Source organism: Plasmodium inui (assembly GCF_000524495.1).
Source record: "Plasmodium inui San Antonio 1 unplaced genomic scaffold supercont1.5, whole genome shotgun sequence".
Lineage (NCBI taxonomy): Eukaryota > Apicomplexa > Aconoidasida > Haemosporida > Plasmodiidae > Plasmodium > Plasmodium inui.
This window is the reverse complement of record NW_008481839.1, coordinates 814,226-837,212: the sequence shown is the minus strand read 5'-3', so window position 1 is coordinate 837,212 and position 22,987 is coordinate 814,226. Positions and strand designations below refer to the sequence as shown.

Sequence of the window (22,987 nt, the reverse complement as noted above, 5' to 3'; positions counted from 1 at the left end):
CACATTTTCGTGCGTTCGCTCTAACTGAATAAACATCCACGGGAGTCTCCGTTCGCCCGACGCTGCCTGCGAAGCAGATGGGAGAAAGGCATATGTGTGACTACGCCCCTGGCTCACGCAACTGGGAAAGAGTCCCCATTAAGAGACAACATTTTTAGCAAAATGAAAGAAGGCAGGGGGTGAATGTCGGATGATGTTCCTGCCCTTTCCAATTTCCCTTACAACTAGCACTACATTCTCAAGCAACACGTTCGCGCGGTAATCGAAAAAGACAATGTGCCCCACGATCAGATCAAAGCTGTTTCTGTCACCTCCGCTTTTTACAAAAATTTCAATTGTAGATTTTTCCTCATATAGCTGTGCCATCTGCGTGTGCATTATGTTAATCCCCTTGATTTTGCCTAACAAATGGGGAAGCGTCCAAATGTGCGCACGTAAGAAAGGGACACAGGAAGGAATCCCCTTTGGTGGCCCTCCAAACGGGGGGGATACCCATATGCAAGCTAACAGGCAAACGGATTGGTGTGCCAACAAATTGGTGTGGCAACCAACTGGTGATCAAACTAACCGGTGTACTTCTTGACAAAATGGGCTACCTTGTATTCGGCGAGTCTCTTCCGCACATTCAGTTCCCGCAAAATGTCTGCAAAATTGTGCAAAGGGGGAAAGAGGGGATTTATTTGCCTGTCCGGACAGGTACAAAAATAGAGGCATATGCAAAACCGCAATACGTTTTCATGAAAGCGGTTTAAGAAATGTTGAGTGAAATCAAAACGGAGGGTACTTTTCTTCTTCGCATTTTTTTGGAGTCCATTTTTCGATGCACAAATGTCTGTGTTATTCGTCTTCGGCTGAACACAGTAAGGTAAATGATACTTAACATAACTGACATTATTAAGACTCTGGTAACTGTTCCTCATGTAGAGAATAATTTGGGTCTGTTTGTGAAGTAGATTTGCTTCGTACTTGCTGAGCCCTTCCCTCCTTTTGTGTGTGGCAAGAACATCGTGGTTAACTTCGCTCAGCAGGTGTTTCCTCTCTTTGTAGTGCCTTTGTAGTTCCTCCAGGACGCTGGCCATGTTGAAGTCTTCACTGAAGAAGTTCATTTTGCGGAGCATCCCTCCTGTTAGCACCTCTTCGGTCATAATCTCTTCGGTGTGTATCCCCCCGGTGGATAATACCTTGTCCATCCCTACCACGCCGCGCCCTGTTCGGCCTCTCTTTCCATCCCCGAAATTCATCTGTTCTTCATGTGCAAAGAAGTGGTCATTCTCCCTCATCTGGCCAACCGCCTAATTACCCCTCTTTAGCTTTTCCAGCGGGGGTCCGCACCAAAAGTGGGATTCAAAGTACAGCGAAAAAGAGCATGGTAAAAAAGGTAGTTACAAAATTAAAAGGCGTTTCTTTCGAAGCACGAAAAATTTGCGACAAACGTGGGGACAACAATATGAGGGGAGGGCCAGATAACATCAAGATACAGAAGATGCCCGTTAAAAAGCGACAGATAAACGTTCAGGTTAAAAACTGCTGGCTAAAAAATTCCGATTAAAAACCCCCACTTATTCATGTGCGGCTGATCACACATTTCATCATTTTGTCTTCCCCTTTTAGTAGGACTTTCCACACCCCGGGAGGTTGACTCCTATACAGCTACACAAAAAGGGTGAAAAAGTCGAGCTTGTTGTGTATAGGCTTCACCCCTTTTACGACACGATAAAATTGCACAAGTGCGGTGCACCAAAAAAAAAAAAATGGCGTCAAAGCAGCGAACATTTCACGTGTAAGTTTGCCTATTGACAAGAGGTTACGTACAGACTGATAATTTCGCACTTTGGATAATTTTCTTCTTTTTTCGCCCAATTTGCGCCCCTTTTAACAATCAAAGGGAGTTCCTATGTAGAAGACGTTCACACAATTCTGTTTGCACCTCGCATTACACACAACAACGTGGATGTTGTTTTACCCCCCATTTCAGTTCTGCCCTTGGCGTCGTAGCTCCCTCCATGGCGCCTCCCCCAGAGTTGCTACCCCGCATTGATCACTTGATGAAACTCGAAAAGGATGTAAAGAAAAGAATCGTCAAAAAGGAGCACCAAATGAGGGTTACGCTTCTCTTTTTAAACGTCCACAAATTATGTAACCCCCTTTTGACCCATAAAAAAGATTATCGAACCAGGTAGAGTACACCCCTCCAAATGCACAAATGTGTGAGGCGGCGAAATGGGAGAATTAAAAACACTCGCTTGGAAATACACATCCGCTTTATTAAGAAAAAATGCCACTTTAGGAAGCAACATGTGAGCAAAAGGGGGAGGCGGAAAGAGGAACGAGCGTTCACAGCACATCTCCCCGACGTACGTAAGCACATATCAATTGTCGCTTTCTCCGATGAACGTTGCGGCATAGCTCCTATGCGTGAACAAAAACCATTGCTGCTTCACACACATGTGCGCCCAAATATGCATAGAAATGTCCGTGCCACATTTTTCGAAGTTTCAGACGGGAATAACGAGAGAAGGCGAAGCGCGAGGCAACACACTGGGGGAGGAAAAACAGCGCACACTCCGTAAAACTCATAAGGGAAATCAAATTAGGAAGCAGCAATTCTGTTTTGTCGCTCGCGCAAAGCAGCGGTGTGAGGTACGTCCTGGCGGGGTTAGATAGTGGCACTTTACACATTTACAACTTTGCCTATGCTGAAAAGGGCACAGGAAAAGAACTCCCCACAGAAAATATGAGAAAATGCCCCAATGACAGTAGCTGCTATAGGGAACACATTTTTTGGCCCATCGTGGTGCAGTCACCAGCGTACAATTTTCGAAAGTGCAAGGTGGTCTTTTTTTAACCGTAGGTATGGACAAAAAAATAAAAATATGGAAAATACGAAATGGAGATAAACAGCCTTTAAATAAGAGCCATACGAATAAGAAATTCATTTTAAGTTTTATTTGCGAAGGGGCATTTGATGAGCACATCGCAACACGCATGTTTCACCCGAGTGTGCACAATAACATAATTATTCCTCTCTCTAAGGAGGTTATAAAAATAGCCAACATAGTAGCGAGAAAGAGTGCAGCTAATAACCTGACCCGGTCAGGCAAAACTACCCGAATTTTCAAAGAATGGACAGCACGCTTTACTGCCAATTCGGAAGACAAAAATTACACAGAATTCTCCAGTGCCACTGGAATGTTTTCCCATTTGTGTAGCAACAACTGTCCAATGTTAACCAAAAATAACTTCCAAAGTGTTCACAAAATTCGGATGATAAGCAAAGAAGAAGAGAAATTTTATGAGAAAAATTTCTTAAAAAATATGAACAGATTGAGAAAAAAAAAAATTCCAACTGGTAGTAGCTAGCCAAATGCTAGTCAATTTTTCCAATTGCACTTTGGCTGTTCAGAAAAAGAAAAATTCCTATTTGTCGGAATGTGCAACGGAATTGTTATCGTCTACACAGATAGGTGTGAACTGCAAGGGGAGTTAGTATGTCGAAGCAGAAGAGCAGCGTGTGCAAACATTTCCCAAATATATAGCATTGACTTTGAAGAGAATTTGCAATTAATTATCGTCACCACTGCGCCTAACCGAGTTTCCATTTTTGACGACAAGAACGTTTTCTTCATTTACAAATGCGGGGGTCATATAAATTGTACTAAACTGGAGGAGGTAAACACGTTTTTAAATTCTCGCAGGGTTGGGGGAGAAAATGCCGCGAGGAGTGGCAACGCGTCACTCCTCACAGCCCTGAGGCAATTTCCCCCAAATGATGCCTCACATAGTGACATACCTTACAATACGCGCGGTAGTAAAGACCGATTTGGGGCACAACATAGGTTAATGAACCCCCCATGGATGCGAAATGTAGAAATGGATTTTAAAATTATAGCACCAGTGGCGGACGGAGAAATAACGATTTCGAATTTTACCTTATGTCTCTTCGGAAAAGATCGCAATTTGCCTAACTCTTATAGATGTATGAATGAGTCCTGGGGGCAAAAGACGGGGAGCACTTTTGCCAATAGGCGTACACATCATTGGGACAAAAGAAAGAGTCCGTTCTGCAAATGAGGGGGCCATTCGGAATACTTCCTCCCGAGTGGAGAGGACAAGGTATCCGCGTCTTCCATTTCGGACGAGTTTATTTGTCATACATATGGGGATGTTGATAAGAACAGGGCGCGATGGAATCCTCACGGAAGGGCATAACATGACCCTGATAGTGACAATAAAAAATGCAGCTTTTTGCAAAAAATTAAAAAAGTCCTATTCTCAAAGAATAAGACCACAAGGCATCAGAATGGGTTTTCTTTTGTCCACAACATCGCGGAAGGTTCTCATCCACGGAAATGACCATCGAGCACTGGTGAGACTTTCCGTTGCAGTCATTGGCGGCAGCGCATGGGAAAGGTTTTTAAATGTGCTGTCACTGTGTAGAATTCCCCCCCGCGAGGGTGTAACAATTGCAGATACAGTATGCGCAAATGCATTACGATGAGTGACTTTTTTTTTCTTCCTCTTTTTACACAAAAAAAAAAGAAAAATTGTCCAACGGTGGGGGGGAAGGCATACAATGTGGCACCATTTAATCTTTGCCTCAGTTTAAAAAAAGAAGAAAAAAAAAAAGCGTAAAATGCGCGCACATTAAGGGAGTGATAGGTTGACAAGCATACTACCATGCCATGTTGTATGATACGATGTGATTGCGAATTGAATGGCAAACATGTGGAAGGCGAATCAACGTGTGATGAAAGAACGGAAAGGTGAAGTGAAATTAGAAATGATTTGGACACCGACTGCTTTGCTTTGTAATTTATCCCCCTTTTTTTTTTTTGTTTTTTTTTCTTTTCTGGATAATTTCCTACTTTGCGAAAGAGTGACTGTCATTCATTCAGGGGGCATATTTCTCCTTTTGTCATCCCACCCCTGTCAGCATGCCAGATGTGTTCACCCCAACGATGACATTTAAGCACATACCAAAAATGTGAGCAGCGCGTTTGTAGGCCTACATTTGACTTCGCTTCTACATTTCTTACTCACTTTTATGTTGCCAGAAAAAAAAAAAAAAAAAAACACTCCGACAGATCAACAGAGCGTAGTAGGGAAGGAAAAAAAAAAAAAAAGAAAAAAAATACCAAGGCCATTCGACATCTGCTCCATTTTTTAAGGAAAAATTCTTTTAAGAGAAAATAAATATAAACCACACGTACGCATAAAAGATAACTCTATTTTTTTTTTTTTCTATGATCACATAAACGAATTGGCACATACTAATTAGAAGTAAAAAAGAAAAAAAAAAAAAAGATGACCAACGTAGCTAGAGAGCTTCTGAAGAAGCAATTTATAGGTATTCTGCGTGACCACGTCCGCGCGCCTATTGTGGTTGTCGTGGAGTGGGTCCCCGGTTGACGATAGTTGGTGCACCACGGAGTGAACACCACTATTAGCAGCAGTATTCGCAGCACTATGTCCTCCCCCCATCCTGCGTACATGATTACGCACACCATTGCGCACGTCTTTGCGCAACCAGCCATACACACACACGCACCACCACCCTCGTGACAGAACTGTCTCGCGACCACAACGCCGGGTTTTCCGTCGGGCTGGTTGACGACGCAAATTTCTTTGAGTGGAACGTCTGCTTTGAAGGGCCAAAAAATACCCTATATGAAGGTTAACATGGCAAAGCATCTCCTAGCCTTTTGGTCATCTTTTTCTCTTCTTTGTTTAAATACTGCTAGTGGACAAGAGGTGCATACGAAAAGGTGTACCATGAGAGGTGGTTACCCCGCGCCTAGGCACTGTTTCCCCCTACGTATCATCACTTTTTTTTTTTTTTCTTCTTCTTCCTCGCAGGAGGTATATACAATGCCACCCTTTCCTTTCCCACGGATTTTCCAAACCACCCCCCCCAAATGAAGTTCACCCAGGACATGTGGCACCCAAATGGTTTTCTCCTCTTTTCCGTCATTTTGCTTCTTCGTTTGGGCATCACTATTTGAAGGGCGTCCAATTAATGTGCTGAAATTAATACGTGCCCATTTTAGCGTCACATACTCATCGTGTCGAACGCCCCTTTTTCTTTTTCCCCTTGTGTCGTTTTAGTTTTCCCGGATGGAAGAGTGTGCATAAGCATATTGCACCCTCCAGGTACATGCAAGAGGGAGAAAAGGAAAAAAAAAAGAAGGGGAAACTGCACCACGTGGGCATGGCTGTGTGTATGTTGTCTCGTTGTTTTCCACGTTTCCATTTTATGCTTCCCCATTTTATGCTCCCCCCCCACAGGTGTCGATATCTACAACGAACAGGAGAAGTCGGAGGAACGGTGGAGACCCATCTGGTCCGTGGAAGGCATTTTAGTCAGCGTCATTTCGATGCTCAACGAGCCCAACCTTGAATCTCCTGCCAATGTGGACGCGGCGGTATGGCTACAATGATGTGTCTGTAGGTGTGCCCCGCATAATCTTGGAAGCGTCGTGATCTCACCGAAGAAGATGTTACCCATTCACACATATATCCACCCCTGCGACTTTTTTTTTTTTTTTTTTTTTTCCCTTCCTCCCTTCTTCCTACTGCCATTTTATTGTCCACTTTGTAAGGTCATTCCATCTGATAATGATACCCCCTCCCTTCAGGTTCAAATAAAGAATAACCTAAACGAGTACAAGAAGAAGGTTCGGGCCCTCGCCCGGATGTGCTAATCGGGTGCAGCCTACTCCAGTTGGCAGCTGTGCGGAGAGAGTCATGTCAACCGTCTCCTCTACTGCATCTTCGCGCACCTCCACGTAGTGGCTGCAATCACTCGCCGCGTCAATATAGGATGCCTAAAGTGTCAAACGATGGAAGCATTGGAAACAACAAAAAAAAAAGGTTCTTTTATTTTTTTTTGCAAAATTTTGCTCGTGTGCATACACGTTCATGTAAACCTTTTTAAAAACATACTATGAATTAAAAAAGAAAAAAATGGAAAAAAAAAAAAAAAAAAAGTATGACTAAATTATTTAAAAAAAAATTTTCGAAAATCATCGTTGGTTAGTGGAGTGGGTCCTCCTCCCTCTGTCTGATCGGTTCTTTTTTCCACTGCTATGTTTGGATCGGCTGGCTTGTTCAGATTGATTCTTTTTCTTTCCTGATGATGATTACTCCTCACGTTTTGCTTTACATGGTGGTAGTTGCCTCTCCTATTGGTGTTATTCCTTCCCCCTCGTGAGGGGTGTTCCTCCGTGTCCTGCTCCCCATGGAGCTTCCCACTCAGGTGGTTGCTTCCCTCTCTATGCTTGCCCCTACTATCGTCATCGAGAAACTTAGACACCAGAATGCTTCGGCCGTCGATAACAGAATCGTTAAGAATCAATGCAGACGTGGCGTCATTGGTATTTTTAAATGTAATAAAAGCGTAGCCTCTATTCCGTTTAATATTCTTTTCGGACACCTTCTTACTCAGATGGATCCTTTCAATTTCGCCGATCTGCTCGAATAATTTTTTCAGTTTATACTTCCTGGTGTTGAAATGCAAATTCTTTACAACGATGGTGGAGTTGTTTTCCTCTTTTTTTTTTTCCTCCTGGAGCTTTTTATTTTTCTCCTTGTTCTTTTCCTTGTTTGCTTTAATTTTTTCCAGGTCCGGGATGATTTTCTTCTTAATTATTGGGATGCTGTAGTTTAGGGTGAAGTGCACGTTTTCGACGGTCCCTTCTTTGATGACCTCCACGCATTTTACTACGTCTTCGTTGTTGCGCACTTGGAGGTAACCGTGCCTGCGGAGGGGCGGAAAACAGGAGCGGTGTATAAGGGCGGTGTATAGGGGCCGCGAACAGAGGCGTTGCCGCTACACAGCCATTGCACTGCTTGATGCGACGGACGGAGCAGCTCGCCTGCAGTTCGCTTCCGTGCCGACGTCTCATCACTTCTTACGTGGGGGGGCTCCCTCCGAGGAGGCGGATCTCTTCCACGTCCACTGCGTGACCCGCGAGGAAATCAGAAAGGGCCTTCTTAATGACCACGTCATCCATGTCCGCCATATCCGCCTCACACTCAGCAAACTTAATAAAAATCTTCCTCTCCTCGTATATAACTTTGGTCGAGTTGCAGACGGCCACATAGAGATGGACGTCTTTTATTTGGAATGTCTTGTACTTCTCCACGTTGCTATCCTTTAGGGTGCCAAAAAAATTGGCTGCATTTTCTTTACTGTCAAATTCCACGTAAGCAAAATGTCTGGATTTCCCTGAGGAGTCACTCACCATCCTCGTGTCTACAAACCCACTTGCGTTGCAAAAGAAATCAATTAGATCCTTTTTGGTAATCTCATCGGTAATGTTTTTCACGTATAGCTTGTTCTCTTCCAGCGTGGCTACCTCGCTTAGCAGTTTGCTCTTATCCTCCATGTGCTCAATTAGGTAGTGTTTCTTCACATGTCTACCCCCCTTCTGGCCCCTATCATCGCTATGTGTAGCGGCATCATCACTATCCGCGGCGTTGCTGTGGCTGTCCTCTTCGTCGTCCGCCAACAAAACGTATTCGCCCTCCGAAATGTTTAGCGAAGTTGCGCCACCCGGTTCGTCATTCATCTTCCCATCCTCCTTAATTACTTTTCTCCTCTTGATATTTAGCTCCTTGTCTGACATGGTTTTCCTAGGTTAGAGCAAATTCGTAAAATAATTTTTTCTTTTTTGCGTATGATGGATACAACAGAGTGGAGGAAACGTGGTGGTGGATGGGGTGCGATCAATGTCGTGAGGTCACTGATATTGGGAGTGGCTCCTCTTTCCTTTGTCACCTCGTTTAGCTTTTCTCCCATTTATTTTTATGGTCCATTGCGTGGTGCGCCACTATGCCTAGCTACATTCTCTCTTCATTGTTTAAGTTCCCTTTGTGAGGCATCAAAATGGAGAAACAAAATTAGCCATCTGCCAGAGTGGCCCAAAAAAAGAAAAAGAAAAAAAGGAAAAGCAATCGCGGCAGGGCTGTTAAGGCGTATCCTTTTCGAGGGGGGAAAGTATTAGCCCGTTGCAAAGGAATAAAAAAAAAAAAAAAAAAAACAAAAGAAAAACAATAGGAATAGCAGGCATGTTTGAAGATACAATTATGTGCCGCCAAAGCGCCCTAATGGCTATGCCTCCAATCGGCTAATCGGCGAAGCGGCTAATCCGCTAAACCTACCCGCTGGGGCCCGCATGCATGTTTCCCCTCTCCATGCCACGGAGAAGGGTTAGCAAAATGCATTCCTGCCACATGACTAGCCGGCACACCACTGTGTGTGCAATTTTGGCGCTCCACGCAGGAGCTGAGGAGGGATACCGCCGCGCACTTTCGGCTGGGTTTCTCCACACCATTGCATTACGGTTGTAAATATGGTCAAATGATTTAAATGCACACGAGCCCTTGTGTGCTGAAATGTTCCCCCCCTTTTCCGAGCGCGTATAGCTCGCGTGCAGGCGCCCCGGCCGCGTCACCCCGCAAAAGGAACCACAGCCTCTAACTCCAGGAGCGGAAGCCACCTTAACGGACGTTAAAGAAGATGATTTTAAAAAAAAAAAAAAAAAATCATCTCTATATATGAATAACCTCGTAAGGCAAATTAGTTCGACCTCCGCACTAACACATACAAAATGCCTTTTTCTCCAAAGTGAGCCTCACGGCATTTGCATCTGGCACCAAGAGGAACTCTCCCCACAGTGCTATTAAAAACACAAATTTGAAGAGAGCATCGCCCGAGGGATTACATATAAAAGGCATCTCTGTGTTCCCTACGTTTAAGGAGGCACAAGCGGGAATTTTTTTTTTTCATCTCTTCATTTTTTACCATTTTTTTACTTCCTTTTGGCGACACTTCTCTTCCCTTTTTTATTTTCCCCCTCCTTAACTGCACCACTTCTTTCCCGAATGGTCAACCCCGTCCACGACCCATTTTGCAAACCTCTGCTCCGTGGGACCCCTTCCCCTAGTAGCGAACAATAGAGAAGAATAGCGAAGTGGCGAAGCGGGCAAGCAGATGTCTCACCTGTCCCAAGGACCTGCCAGCGGAAGCATTTGGCTCCCTTCCTGTCTGATCCCATTTTTTAAATTCTGACTCCACTCCGCTGAGCAGAAAAGGGGAGAAGTAACCTCATTTGGGCCCCTTCCAGAGGAGAGTCTTCCGCACGGAGATATGCCTCAGTCCAGTTAGCCCCCCCGCAGGGCTGCCCATATATGCAAACGTGCGTCCATTTGGAGACAAGCCGAACTGCCCCCTCCTAATTGCTTCCATTGATCCGATTGCAGCGATCCGCTTGCATTGATCAGATTGCCGCGATCCGCTTGCATTGATCAGATTGCCGCGATCTACTTGCTGCGGACACCCCCCTGTGTACTTCTCCCCCCTGCGCATTGCCCCCTCAGACACGATGGCGAACGGATGGCCCGCGGAGAAGATCTTCGGGGACGTCATGTCCTACACCTATGACGATATTATCTGCCTCCCAGGGTACATTAATTTCCCAATGAGCGAGATCGACCTCTGCAATAACTTGACTCCCGAGATATCTCTGAAGACACCCATCATATCGTCCCCCATGGATACAGTGACGGAGCATAAAATGGCCATTTCGCTAGCTCTGTGTGGAGGACTGGGAATCATCCACAACAACATGAGCATAGAGAATCAAATAGAAGAAGTAAAAAAAGTGAAGCGATTCGAAAACGGATTCATATTCGATCCGTACACCTTCTCCCCAGAACACACCGTCGCAGATGTGATCGCAACGAAAAATAAAGTTGGCTACAAATCGTACCCAATAACGGTAGATGGAAAAGTGGGTTCAAAATTAGTTGGAATCATTACAGGGGTAGACTATCTGTACCTTAGCGATAAAACGAAAAAAATAAAAGACATCATGACGACGGAAGTCGTTACAGGAAACTATCCCATCAATCTGTCCGATGCAAATAAAGTCTTGTGTGAAGAAAAAAAAAGCATCCTTCCAATCGTCAATAATAATTACGAGTTAATAGCCCTTGTCTGCAGAAACGATATGCACAAAAATAAGATATTTCCTCATGCTTCTAAAAGCCAGAATAAGCAGCTAATCGTAGGAGCTGCCATTTCTACCAGGGAACATGACTTGGAGAGGGCCAGTCAGCTCATAAAAAATATGATTGATATTATCTGTATCGACGCGTCTCAAGGGAACAGCATATACCAGATTGATACGATTAAAAAGATTAAAGCAGCTCACCCGGAGATTCCAATTATTGGAGGAAATGTTGTTACATGTGATCAGGCGAAAAATCTAATAGATGCAGGAGCTGATGTGTTGCGAATAGGAATGGGTAGCGGTTCTATCTGTACCACGCAAGATGTATGTGCCATTGGAAGAGCTCAAGGCACCGCTGTGTACCATGTAAGTAATTATGCCCACACGAGAAATATTAAGACGATTGCTGATGGAGGGATTAAAAACTCTGGGAATATCGTCAAAGCTTTGTCCGTTGGTGCAGACTTCGTCATGATGGGAAACCTCTTAGCTGCAACGGAGGAAAGTTGTAGTGATTACTATTTTGAAAATAATGTCCGTCTAAAAATATACAGAGGAATGGGTAGCATGGAAGCCATGTACAACAAAGGATTTAATTCGAAAAGTAGATACCTCATAGAAGAGAGAAAAAATGATGCACTGTGTGATCAGACTGAAGAAATAAAAGTATCTCAAGGGGTCTCAGCTAGCTTAGTGGACAAAGGATCGGTTCTCAATTTGATTCCTCATCTTGTTAAGGCTGTTAAGCATGGCTTCCAGAGCATGGGTATTAGAAACATCCCTGAATTGCACTCCAGATTGTACTCGGGCGACCTCAAGTTCGACGTGCGCTCCTTTAACACCATCAAGGAAGGCCGCATAAGCGACAACCTTATATTCAGCAATAAGAAGTTCACGCCGTGAGGAAGTGGGTGGGAGGAGGGAAGCCATCCGGGAGAGCCGTGTACTTACGTGCATTGTCACCATGCATACGTACACTGCCACTATGCGTTACTTTGATGTCACCATGTATACATCTGCTATCACCATGCATAGCTTTGCTTCCACTGTACACACGTATAGCACCTCAGGTGTCTCTCTTTACCGATATATCTTGCCCCCCGCAAGAGACCCCAAGTGAAGGAGAATAAAGGACCTCCTTTCATCTCCTCTCCCTTACACGCTTACACCTAGCGCATCTCATGTGTAAAAACAAAAAAAAAAAGAAGAAGAAAAAAAAACTAATCACTTGTACCTCCAATTCGACGGTGCGATGTATTTAGGACACATCACATTACACAGGCTGACATCACGCGTGACAATGCTTCTTCATATTTTAACGCTGGCGCCTTTTTTTCTTTTTTAATTTTTGACAACATTTTAAGCGGATCAATTTGGCTACACACACATACACGTGCGTAGAATGAGTTTACAAAAAAAAAAGAGCATTATTTTGACGTGCTTCCAATTGGTGCTCGGTACGACCCTCTCATTCTGGAGGATTCACCTGGATGTTGCCACGTAGAGATGATTAAGCGGGCCTTTTTTGTGTAAAACAATAAACATCACATTAGGTTTCCTTTAGGACAAAAAGCAGCAAAAAAAGGCAGAAAGGTTGCCATTTCCCACTCGTAGGAGAACCCCCCCCCGAAAAGGGTAAATTCAAATGGGAACAAACCGCTTCAGCCAGTTCGGCCAGTTTGCTTCACCGCTCTCAAAGTGCCAACTGCGTAACGATGGTGTCCCCGTTTGGATATGTTCCTTCTTCTTTGTCTTTCCTTCTTAAATTGTCACCCAGCGTGAAACGTTCCCGCGATCAGCTCTCCCAAGAGATCCATTTCGCGAAGATGAAAAAGGACTGTTACAAAATTTCTCAAAAAAAGTTTGCGAATTGAAATAATGTAAGCACAAATCACAGCATGGAACAGATTACCCTTTTTCGAGAGTAGGCGAGGGAATAAACACTTATGAGGGGGGGAAAGGGTAAAAAAAAGAATAAAAAAAAACATACAAACAAGTTTGGAAGCCACAACAAGAACAACAGGAATGAAAATCTTGTGTGGTAACAACCAACACTTCGCGGCAGTGGAGGACACCGGGAAACGGGGGACATCGACTCACACATCACTTACGCGCGTTAATTCTTCTCGGTTGCAACGAAGGGTGGGTACCAATTCTCGTCTACATTTCGTGCATTCTCAGGTAGGCAACCACAAAGTGGGGAACAAATAGACGCAGAAACCGCTTTGTGCGTGAATGGGTGTCTAAACCAAATGAGGGAAGAAAAGAAGAAAGAGAAAAGTGAAGAAAAATGCATCCCATCGCTTCGTACAAACAAAGGCGCAAAATTTTACAAAATTGAGAAAAAGTATGAACAAGCAAGGTGAAATGGCGCTGTGTGCCTTCCATTTTGGCTATCTCGGCAAAAAAAAAAAAAAGAAAAAAGAAGCTGCATACAACGCGCAGGACAAAGTATAACAACAGGGGGCACTTCTCCTCCCCCCCCACGCTCAGTGGTTAGCCTGGACCATCCTACCCACCCAAGTGTCCACGTAACCAATGAGCTTCTTATAGTACATCTCGTCGTACTTATAGTACAGGGAGGTGGAGGGGAAGAAAAGGTAGGAGGAGTCGGAAGCGGATTTGTCTTTGTCTTTCTCAGCGTGTTTATCGGCGTGTTTATCGAAATGCTTCATGACGTGTGCATCAATATGGTCGTACATCAAGCTGATGTTTTTTTTATTTATAAACATAATTTTCTTCAATGTGTGATTATCGATAAACATATTAAAAAGGGACCAGACTTTTTTAAAAAAGCTGGGAACATTTATAACATAAATTCGGTACAGAACATCGGTGTAAAATTCGTTAAAAATGTTAATTATCTTTTTAATGCAATCAACGCTGATCATATTATTTAATTCAAATTTTTGGCAGTCTACAATGATGACTAGCTGCAAAGTGGACTCATCGAATTGGGATGTCCCCTCCGTGTTTCCATTCGCACTATTTGCTTTTCCCTTTTCTTCGTAACATTTTGAATAGTCAATGCTGTTCATGCACATGTCGACATGATAAACGAGCAGCAGGAATAGTTCATCCTCTTCCATGTTTAATTTTTCCTGTATTTTTATATAAAGCATGGGTCTGGATTTTTTATCACAGCCGCACCTGAAGATGTTGGTCTTCATTAGAATGTCCTTAATGTGCACAGGGTTGATGAAGGCGTTGTCTCGATCCCCCGTGTTGCCGATCGGATTAGCGCTGCACTTGGTCACCGTCGCGGAAGAAGTCGTTGTTGCTATCGCTGATGCGGTCGCCATAGACGCCATGGCCTCGTCCTTCCCCCGTTCCATCGAGCTTGTCCCCCTCTTTATCTTCCACTGGCTTTTGTTAAAAACCGAAATGGTCATTTGTCTCCACAAAATAAATTTTATAATTTTATTGGACGTTTTTAGCAAATTATAATCGTACGTGTCCAGAAATCGCAAAATGGTGATGTCACTAAGGAAGTATAAATCACTGTAGAAAATATTTATTTTTTTTTTCTCATCACTTTGTTCATTGTTGGAGAAGAAGTTGCCCAACCAATTGACGCTACTTTTTATTTCATTGTAGGTGTCTTCGATTTTGTTCCCCAGCACGGCTCCCAAATCATTGTTCAGCACGTCGTACGCCTTTTCTCCTTTATCCTTCCATTTTGTGCTGCCATCACTGAAGAAAGAAGCGGCTGCCCCTGTAGCGGTGGCCCACGCGGATGTCTCCCCTGCACTATCGAGTTCCTCCCCCACGGTTCTTTTTTCCGTGTCGGCCGATTCCTCCATTTTATACTTATAATTCTTATACGCTATGGTGTACAATTCTTTTTTTATTTTCATGAAGGTGTTTACCTGTTCCTTTTTTCGGTTGCCCAGAGCGATGTTGCTATACTTGACATTATCTCCCTGGAGAAATGCCACGCGCTCATTTTTTATGTCGAAGTAGTCATATCTCTGCGTTATGTCTGCTCCTACGTACTTGTACCTGTCCGACCCATTGATGAAGTCTATGTCGTAGTCCAAGAACTTGTCCAGGTTGATGGGTTGCTTTTCTTCGCTCGTAGCTGTGTCATCGTTGTTGGTGTTGTCGATGGAGATGAAGCTTTCGCAGTCACTCATTTTGGGGAGGGCATAAGAAAAAAAAAAAAAAAAAAAACTAACTTTACACTAACTGCAGCCAATTGGGAAAAGTTTTACGATCCGAATTGGCCCTACTGCGCTGTAGTCACATGCCGGGATGCACACCTCTCCCTCTCAGCAGCGTTGGCGGCGTGTCTGTAAAGGTGTCGGTCCCCAGTGGTCGGTACGTGTGCTTTTCCCTTTTGAGGATGCGTCAGTGCCCTCGTGCAGTCTCGTTGGCGCCACGCCTGTAGGGGTGGAAAATTCGCGTTCACTGTCCGAGAACTCCTCCGGGTAACGTTCGGCGGTTTCCTCAGTTTCCGTCCCCCCGCTCGGTTTGGCTCCAAAAGGGCGGGGATAATTCTGCACAGGGGCACGTGAGACGGGGGGGAACCTTCAAAGGAAAACAAAAAAACAAAGAAAAAAAAACAGAGGAAAAGAGAGAAATACACAGCAAAAGGGAGAAATCAAACTCATCTGAAGCGAAGTTCTGTGTGGGGAAAGGCAAAGCGAGATGACATTACGTGCAGCAAAAGGAAAGAACACGAGTCATCTCCAGTCGCTCATATTTTCACGTGCATGTTCAGCCATGGAGATCTAAAGAAAAGGAAACAGGCGCGTGCTAAATTGCTCGTTTGTGTTTGTGTTCGCGTTTCCGTTCGTGTTGGACGGCGGGAGGCTACTGCATGTTAACCAGTGCATGGCACTTTTTTTTTTTTTTAAATTGCAATCTTGCAGGGGAAAAAAAAAATATCCCGAGGAGATACTCCCAATAAATATTCTCCCGGGGAAAATTTGTCATTTTTTTTTTTTTTGTGTCCCCCGAATTTGAAGCAACTATGGCGGAAAGGGGCTGACCGGCGGGGGACTCGAATGGTACTCCTGAGTGTACTTAACCGTTTGTGCAAAGAATTATACATTTTCGCAGGAACTGGTATGCAATCATGCGTGTATTACTCTATAAGTTTTATCCCCCTAGGTGTTTCGGCATGTATGCACATCGTCGGGGAAAAGGAACACGGAGTTTAGCGGACCGCGCGGTTGTATATGCCATCTGGATAAGGGACAGTCCCTGTGGGGAGCAGACCCTCCATTTAGGCAGTTACAAGGGAGAATGTAAAGAAAGGGACGTGCAATTTTCACTCCTGGGGGGTGATATCACCCTTTTTGTGTCTATGTGTGTATATATGTCTGCCTGCCCGTGTGTGTGTGTGTGGTATGTAGGCCTGCGTATTCCCCAAAGCGATAACTGACAACCATTATGGGAGTGCCCCCCGTCGGGAATACAACACCCGGAAGGGGTAAGAAAAAGAAGAAAAAAAAAAAAAAGAAGAATTAATTTTTACGCTGTGTGAACCCCACCATGTATAAACCATTTGGTTTAACAAAATGCAGATGAGACCAGTGTGTGTGGGGGGGAAGGGCACATTCCCTGGGAGCAGTTGCACACACGAAAAAAAGAAAAATTCCAAGTGGGGGAAAAAAATGAACAAATGAAACAGTGAAAATATGGAGTAAATGAAAAAATTGAGTAAATGAAAAAAATTCGAAACAGATTTTTCTAACCCCCCGCGTAATCCTCCCCCTGTGGCCTACGCCTGGAACCTCAGCGGCGCGTGCCGCCGAAGGAAGCGCCACACGTTGGCATCCGTCACCTGAGGGAAATCCGCAAAGAAGGGCTTAAAAATGTTCCCCCCGCTGGCATAATCACGGCCATTGTGAACCCCCTGGATATGTATCATGTGCTTAATTATGAGGACAAGAGTGCGCATGATGTGTCCATTGTACAGTTTCCTGTCAACCAGTTGGCGTAGCAAGGAGAGAAACTCCGCCATCTGGGCCCCATATATGTAGCCACTGTGGTAGTAGTGCACAGTTTGGCGCAGCTGAGAGAAGAACTCTTCTACATTGAAGAGGAGGAAATGGACAATCTGCAAATTTAGATGCTCCTGCTTTTCGTTGTGGTAGGATAGGAATGCTTGCAGGAACAGTCGAGCGTCTCGGAAGTTGTATGGGCGGGGGTTGACTCGTCGGTAGGCCTCCCGCGGGTCATAGGGGAGCTTTTCACTGGAAATATTTTCAGTAGGAATCTTCTTAGTGGAGATATTCTCACTGGGAATATTCTCACCGGAGGCCTTCTCACTGGGAATATTCTCAGTGGAGCCCTTCTCAGTGGAGCCCTTCTCCGACTCCCCGCATAGCCGCCTATACACGGAGTAGAAAAACGCCTGTGCAAAGGCGCACACATGTTCGTTACGTTTCTCCCGAACGAGGCTGAAAATGTTCAGGAGGTACGTGTGGGGGTGCGTACTAAACTGGTGAAGGTCGTGTCTGTCCAGGATCTCCAAAATACGTTTCATGCGTCCAGTGAGCATTCTGAAAACGTCGTAATTTTCGCACTTGAGATTTTGCAGCTTACAAATGTTAATGAAAAAGAATATGTCATAAATATTCTCTAAATTTAATGCATTTGAAAATTGCTCCAGAAGAAAAAAAAACTTCTTCCATGGATCAATTAAATTTATCTGAAAAAAGGACACATACTTGAATGCCTTAATGATTATGTAGAGGTCTTCGTACATATAGTAACCGTACTGATCAAGGAAGGAAAAGATATTAGTTTCTATTAAATCCTGTGATACTTCTGATACGATGCGAAGAACATCGGCATTTTTGTAGTAAAGGAGACTGAGAAGGTACATATTGTAGACAAATTTGAGGAGGTGCAGATTTTTAAACCTTACAAAGATGTGTATGTCGTGTGTGAAGTCGTAGAGGAACTGGGGATCTCTAAACGCATTGCTGCTAAGGAGGTGCTTCCGCTGCAGAAATCGCATTTGGCTTCTGCAGGATAGGAGGCGGGGTAATGTGTCCAGGCGGGGTAACGTGTCCACACTGGGAGATTTTCCCTCCTTGGGTTGACCCCTCCGCAGGACATAGCGCGCATTGGCAAACAAGCGACGGTGGTAGTCCCGGAAGAGGACGCTCCTCCTATAGCCCAGTATGAAAAAGGAGAGCACCTGATTTATCTGGAAATCCTTCAGCAGGCTCTTCCGTTGAAGCAACTCCCGCTTGCACTGGGTTAGCAGCAAGCTGTACTGCTCTCCATCATGCAGCTGTTCGGAGTTGAAAAAAATGGTGAGCACATCTTCCACTTGGAAGAGGGAAAGGTTGCCCAGAAATAAATCCACTAGTCTTTGCACAGTTTCCTTCCCTTGGGAAAAATTACCAATCATTAAGTATTGCATAAAACTGTATAGAAATTTTATGTCCTTCTTCCTCTGCTGTATGTGCTGGTGCTCCAGATAGGTCATGTAATTTTCTCTGTTTTTTTTTTCCTCTTTCGTTTTGGAGTCGTAGAAGAGGACGTCGCAGATGTCGTTGCTGCGAGAGGATGTTTGCCCACGGCGCACGCTTTCAATTGCGCGCTCGGTGTCCTTGGAGAAGTGGGACACCAGGCGGGACGCGGCGTCGTCAACATCGGCAGCACTTCTGACACGGTGAACACCGCTAACCTCCCCAACATCGCTGACCTGGCCGACATACCTGTGCTTCACCAACAGCGGCACGAGCAACTTGAAGTGGCCGAAGTGCAGTCTGGACAAATTCGAACCGTCGACCCGCACAAGTTCGAAGATTCTTCTGAAAATAGACAGATTTATTTTCTTATGAACATCATTCCCATAGTAAGAGTACTCATTTAAGTAGGCCAAGAGAATCACCAAAGAGTCTATGCTAAACAGGTGAAGCGATTGAGACATTATCAAGAATAGCAAATTGTAAATATTCAAATTGATGTAAAATAATTTCAACTTGTTCATATATTTCAGTAAAAAGATAATATTCCTACTGTTTAAAATTACTGTCCTTTCCGTCTTTCCTACAGAAGAGTCCATTTTTTTTCTGAACATGTACAGGTAAAATTTCAACAACTGTTCAAGGGTATCCGTTAAGTAGGAAAATCTTCTGTCATATATATATTCCATGATATTTGCGTTTTGAAATCTGCAAATATACATAAACATATACATAATGTTAACTATATTTTTTGGTTTGTTTTCACTGAAGAGTTCCAGTAGTGTACTCACACTTTGGCTTTTTTTTATCTGTTCATTTGTCTTCTTAACCGCATCGTCCACTTTAAACATGTCGATGAATTTGCTCCGTATCAGTTTGTCCACAGTCTCGTCGTCCTTGCCGCGCCTTTCGATTTCCTCCTCCACGTGTCTCTCAAAGGGGCGTCCCTCCATCTGTCCTCCATCAGTATGGCAGTCTCTATCGCCATCCCCATCGTCACCCCTATCGCCTTCCCCTGCGACGCTCCCCTGCGTGAAGTGCCCCTCCACCTGCCGCACCGCCTCGTCAATGTCGCCGCCTCGCTCCAGGTCAAACTGGCGCCGGATCTTCCTCAAGAAGTCCACACTTTCCAGCTGGTCCTTACTACCATCATGCTCTATATCCACCTCTTCGCTTGTACCATCATGCTCTATATCCACCTCTTCGCTTGTACTACCATGCTTTATATCCACCTCTGCGCTTGTGGGACCGCTTAACTTCTTCTCCTCGCTCCATTCCGAAGCGGACTCCCCCCCTTGGAGGTCCTCTCGACCGAAATGTCTATCCCTGCGTCCCTTGTAAAAAGGCCCCTCGAAGTCATTTTGGTAGTTACTCAAAAAATCATTCATCGTGTTCACGTCTACTCGATCGACTAGCTTCTCTTCGTCTTCCTGCAGTGAGAACTTCTCCTTTAGGAGGATCTTCTCTGGCAGGTATTCCTTCCCCTTCAGCACTCTTTCGTAGTCGTAGCTGTATGGCATGGTCTCTTTGTGCCTTCCATGGGTGGAAGAAACTTCCTCAGACGGAGTTTCCCCTTTAGCTCCAGCCTTCCCGCCTGTGTCTGCACCATCCTCCTCCTTTGTCCTATTCCTGACCAAGTTGGCCAAGCTCCTGGGGTCCCTCTCATAGTTACAAAAATTCACCTCCAGAAGGTCCTTCTCACTTATCGCGTCCATTTCCTCCTCCTTCCTTTTCTCCTCTTCCCTCACCTGCTTCTGCTCATCATCTTCATCATTAAATATTTTATCCAGCTCTCTAAAAAAATTCTCATAGTATTCTTTTTCTTTATCCTTTTTTTTTTTTCTTGCGTAGGTTTTACTTATCTTGCTTCTGTTGTCATGTCTAGGTGCGGGGTGGGTAATCCCGTTTAGGTACCCCTGGTGGGGATGCCTCTTCCTGCACTGGAGGCTCTGCGTTAGCAACAGTAGTAGCTGAGCTACATACAGAGTCGCTCCCCACATTTTGGACTGCAACACTTACCGTTGCTTCCTCTGCTTATTCACAGCTTCTTCCCCGCACCCATCGCTTTACCAAACACACTTATGCACGCGTCGATGCAGATGGAGGTACTCACCCCACCCCCCTGCTTGCACACAGGGCGCTCATGGCTGCACTAGCATGAAATTGTTGCCTGCTGCGGGAGCCATGCTCACTTTGCCGTGGCAAGAAGAAGTGGGCCGCAAAAAAGAAAAAAAAAAAAAAAAAAGGACGTAAGAGACAACTTGCATCCAAGTAGCATATGGGCGGCCTTGGTCTTGCAAACGAACAGGCTATTGATCACCTAGGGGATCTTTTTTTTTCTTTTTTTTTTCGTTAACACTATGGACACCACTGCTACGTAGCCTTGAATGGTGCAAATCATAGGAGGTACCAAATTTTTTTTTCATAAAAAGGGAAGGTACAGAGAGTAGGCATTGGGGTTCGAAGCCACCCAGGGCAAGGCTCATACACCACAGTGGAACATGTGCCCGGAATTCCACTCGTGTTGGTTCTAGGAACGAAATTCCCCCCCTGGCCCTTAAATAGGGGTACCTTCAGTGCACTGGGAAAATTGCATCCCCGTGTTGGTTACCCCCCTTTCATTTCGCCATGACACCAAATTTTTTCTCACATTCTTTTATTTGGCTTTTTTTTTTTTTTTTAGGGGTGGGTTAAAATTTTTACAAAAATGAAGAATAAAATTGTTAGCAATGTTGACCCGGTTCAAATGAGTACGTGCAATCAATGATTAAACAAAAGGGACAGTAAAAAGGGGTCGGGGTTGATTCGGTTGTTGCTTGGATTGCTGCTTCCACGGTGTGATGGCGCGGGGCAGATGAGCAGCCCCTCCTACTGGCAACAGTGCTACCTCCAATCAGGAGGTAACATACTAACATGCATTTATTTTATGAAACACAAATTGCGCCTGCGGCGGTTCATTAGCTGATTGAAGAGCCAGTTCATCGCGGGCTCCACACCGTATCCAGTTTTGGACGAGCATTCTGCTAAGTGCCTATTCCAAGGACAGGGGGAAAAGGATGCAATAAATTAAGTGCACACGTGTAAGTAGGGTTGGTGCCGTATTGGAACGGGAACATTTGTGTGTTCCTGGGGATGACCAATCCCACGAAGTCCCCTTTTATTTATTGATTTGTTTATTCGTTTATTTTTTCTCTTTTATTTATTTATTTTTATTTTCCTCATTTTTTTAGTTTCTTTTTTACCAGTTCCTATCGATGATGTGGTCAATCTTGAGCTCACTCCTGACATGTTGCAGCAGCATGCAGCTCTTCTTGTCCTGTTTGCTTGCCACGACTAGAAAATCATCAATGTGGTTATAATCCTGCAGTACCTTGTAGAATCCCTTTTTCGCTGCGCGGGTGGAGGGAAAGCTGTGAGGCGACTCGAACAGGGGGAGGTGTGGCGCGTTGTAGTGTGCATCTTCGCCCCTGCGCATTTATTCTTTTTTTCTCTTTTTTCTCATTTTTCACTCTTTCTTTCGTCGCATTACCTATCTTTAACCTCCCGTGATCAGAGAGGTCAATGCAGTAAATCACCGCGTCGATGTCTAGTCTGTTAATGGACGTCTGCGCAATGGGGAAAAGGAATCAAGTGTATCGTTAACTCAGCAACTATGTGGCTTGGCAACGAAGGAGTAACTCGGGTGCATGGCAAGGGAAACAATCATCGTCATAGTCGGGGAAGACGCCGTTCGGCTGATGAGATCCGCTAAACGGGTGTGTTATTTATTCATTCGTTTTCTTTTTTATTCGTTTTTTTCTTATTTATTTTTTCTTTATTTTATTGCTTTTTCTTTTTGTGAGTTACGTCGTCGTCTATGCTGTAACGGGAGTCCCATATTATGATTGAAAATTCTTCGAAGTCGATTTTTTCCGGCAGGAGGCCTAGCGAAAGGGGAGGAGGGGTGAAGAAGTGAAGGGGTGAGAGTGAGGCAGTAAGAGTGACCGAGTGAGACCACGTAGTGGCAGAAGTTAAATATGGTGTTGGGGAACATTTACAGAGTGTTGTCAAAATTTGACAGATCATAGGGAGGCAGAACCCGGCTGTCCCTTCGCGAAGCAGCCACTAACGGGGGGTGAAAAATGACCCCGCTTCACTCCAGGCCCCTCAGAGGCAGCCCGCCTAACTTCACACACCTTCCGTCGGCTTGACCCTCAAAAATCGGCTGTGCTTGAGGTACTTGACTAGAGTGGTTTTCCCACTTTGCGCTGGGCCACAAATTCTAATTTGGAAGGTTATCTGTTTACGAAAAAACTTATTGCAGCAATCTCGGAAGAAAAGCACCACAGCATTACCCATTATATTGGTGCATTGGTATGTGGGGGGGGAGGCGGCTTGGTCTCTCCGCATCCGCCTCCGGGGGTATGTCTTCTTACGTGGGGATTGGGCCAGCCCAATGTGTTGACGGGTGACCCCTGAAATGGTGTCTGTGCTTGTTGCGTGTTACTAGGTCCTCTTCGCGCGAGTCACTGGTGACGCAATAAGAAGGATTGTCTAATG

The 22,987-nt window shown here is 44.7% G+C and overlaps 9 protein-coding genes across 9 annotated transcripts; 4 read left to right on the top strand and 5 right to left on the bottom strand.

The window, feature by feature from the left end:
* Positions 1-138: 138 nt before the first annotated feature.
* On the bottom strand, positions 139-1,280 carry C922_01647 (hypothetical protein; the record flags this gene model as incomplete). The annotated part of the gene is made up of 3 exons (XM_008817250.1): positions 139-401; positions 569-643; positions 785-1,280. 3 exons carry the CDS (start codon positions 1,278-1,280, stop codon positions 139-141), a joined length of 834 nt encoding a protein of 277 aa, XP_008815472.1.
* An 86-nt stretch (positions 1,281-1,366) lies between these two features.
* Positions 1,367-3,360, top strand: C922_01646 (hypothetical protein; the record flags this gene model as incomplete). The annotated part of the gene is made up of 5 exons (XM_008817249.1): positions 1,367-1,516; positions 1,615-1,727; positions 1,976-2,176; positions 2,581-2,756; positions 2,852-3,360. 5 exons carry the CDS (start codon positions 1,367-1,369, stop codon positions 3,358-3,360), a joined length of 1,149 nt encoding a protein of 382 aa, XP_008815471.1.
* A 69-nt stretch (positions 3,361-3,429) lies between these two features.
* C922_01645 (hypothetical protein) lies at positions 3,430-4,071 on the top strand (the record flags this gene model as incomplete). Its single annotated transcript, XM_008817248.1, has 1 exon — positions 3,430-4,071. The coding sequence occupies one exon, from the start codon at positions 3,430-3,432 to the stop codon at positions 4,069-4,071; it is 642 nt and encodes a 213-aa protein (XP_008815470.1).
* Positions 4,072-5,304: 1,233 nt separating this feature from the next.
* Positions 5,305-6,701, top strand: C922_01644 (ubiquitin-conjugating enzyme E2 G1; the record flags this gene model as incomplete). Its single annotated transcript, XM_008817247.1, has 6 exons — positions 5,305-5,347; positions 5,566-5,673; positions 5,857-5,949; positions 6,106-6,150; positions 6,286-6,422; positions 6,600-6,701. 6 exons carry the CDS (start codon positions 5,305-5,307, stop codon positions 6,699-6,701), a joined length of 528 nt encoding a protein of 175 aa, XP_008815469.1.
* A 296-nt stretch (positions 6,702-6,997) lies between these two features.
* Positions 6,998-8,627, bottom strand: C922_01643 (hypothetical protein; the record flags this gene model as incomplete). The annotated part of the gene is made up of 2 exons (XM_008817246.1): positions 6,998-7,757; positions 7,915-8,627. The coding sequence occupies 2 exons, from the start codon at positions 8,625-8,627 to the stop codon at positions 6,998-7,000; spliced, it is 1,473 nt and encodes a 490-aa protein (XP_008815468.1).
* Positions 8,628-10,385: 1,758 nt separating this feature from the next.
* On the top strand, positions 10,386-11,918 carry C922_01642 (inosine-5'-monophosphate dehydrogenase; the record flags this gene model as incomplete). Its single annotated transcript, XM_008817245.1, has 1 exon — positions 10,386-11,918. One exon carries the CDS (start codon positions 10,386-10,388, stop codon positions 11,916-11,918), a length of 1,533 nt encoding a protein of 510 aa, XP_008815467.1.
* A 1,586-nt stretch (positions 11,919-13,504) lies between these two features.
* C922_01641 (hypothetical protein) lies at positions 13,505-15,151 on the bottom strand (the record flags this gene model as incomplete). Its single annotated transcript, XM_008817244.1, has 1 exon — positions 13,505-15,151. One exon carries the CDS (start codon positions 15,149-15,151, stop codon positions 13,505-13,507), a length of 1,647 nt encoding a protein of 548 aa, XP_008815466.1.
* Positions 15,152-16,743: 1,592 nt separating this feature from the next.
* On the bottom strand, positions 16,744-20,448 carry C922_01640 (hypothetical protein; the record flags this gene model as incomplete). The annotated part of the gene is made up of 1 exon (XM_008817243.1): positions 16,744-20,448. The coding sequence occupies one exon, from the start codon at positions 20,446-20,448 to the stop codon at positions 16,744-16,746; it is 3,705 nt and encodes a 1,234-aa protein (XP_008815465.1).
* A 919-nt stretch (positions 20,449-21,367) lies between these two features.
* Positions 21,368-22,786, bottom strand: C922_01639 (ADP-ribosylation factor-like 1; the record flags this gene model as incomplete). The annotated part of the gene is made up of 5 exons (XM_008817242.1): positions 21,368-21,479; positions 21,691-21,838; positions 21,978-22,053; positions 22,295-22,371; positions 22,624-22,786. 5 exons carry the CDS (start codon positions 22,784-22,786, stop codon positions 21,368-21,370), a joined length of 576 nt encoding a protein of 191 aa, XP_008815464.1.
* Between the last annotated feature and the right edge of the window lie 201 nt (positions 22,787-22,987).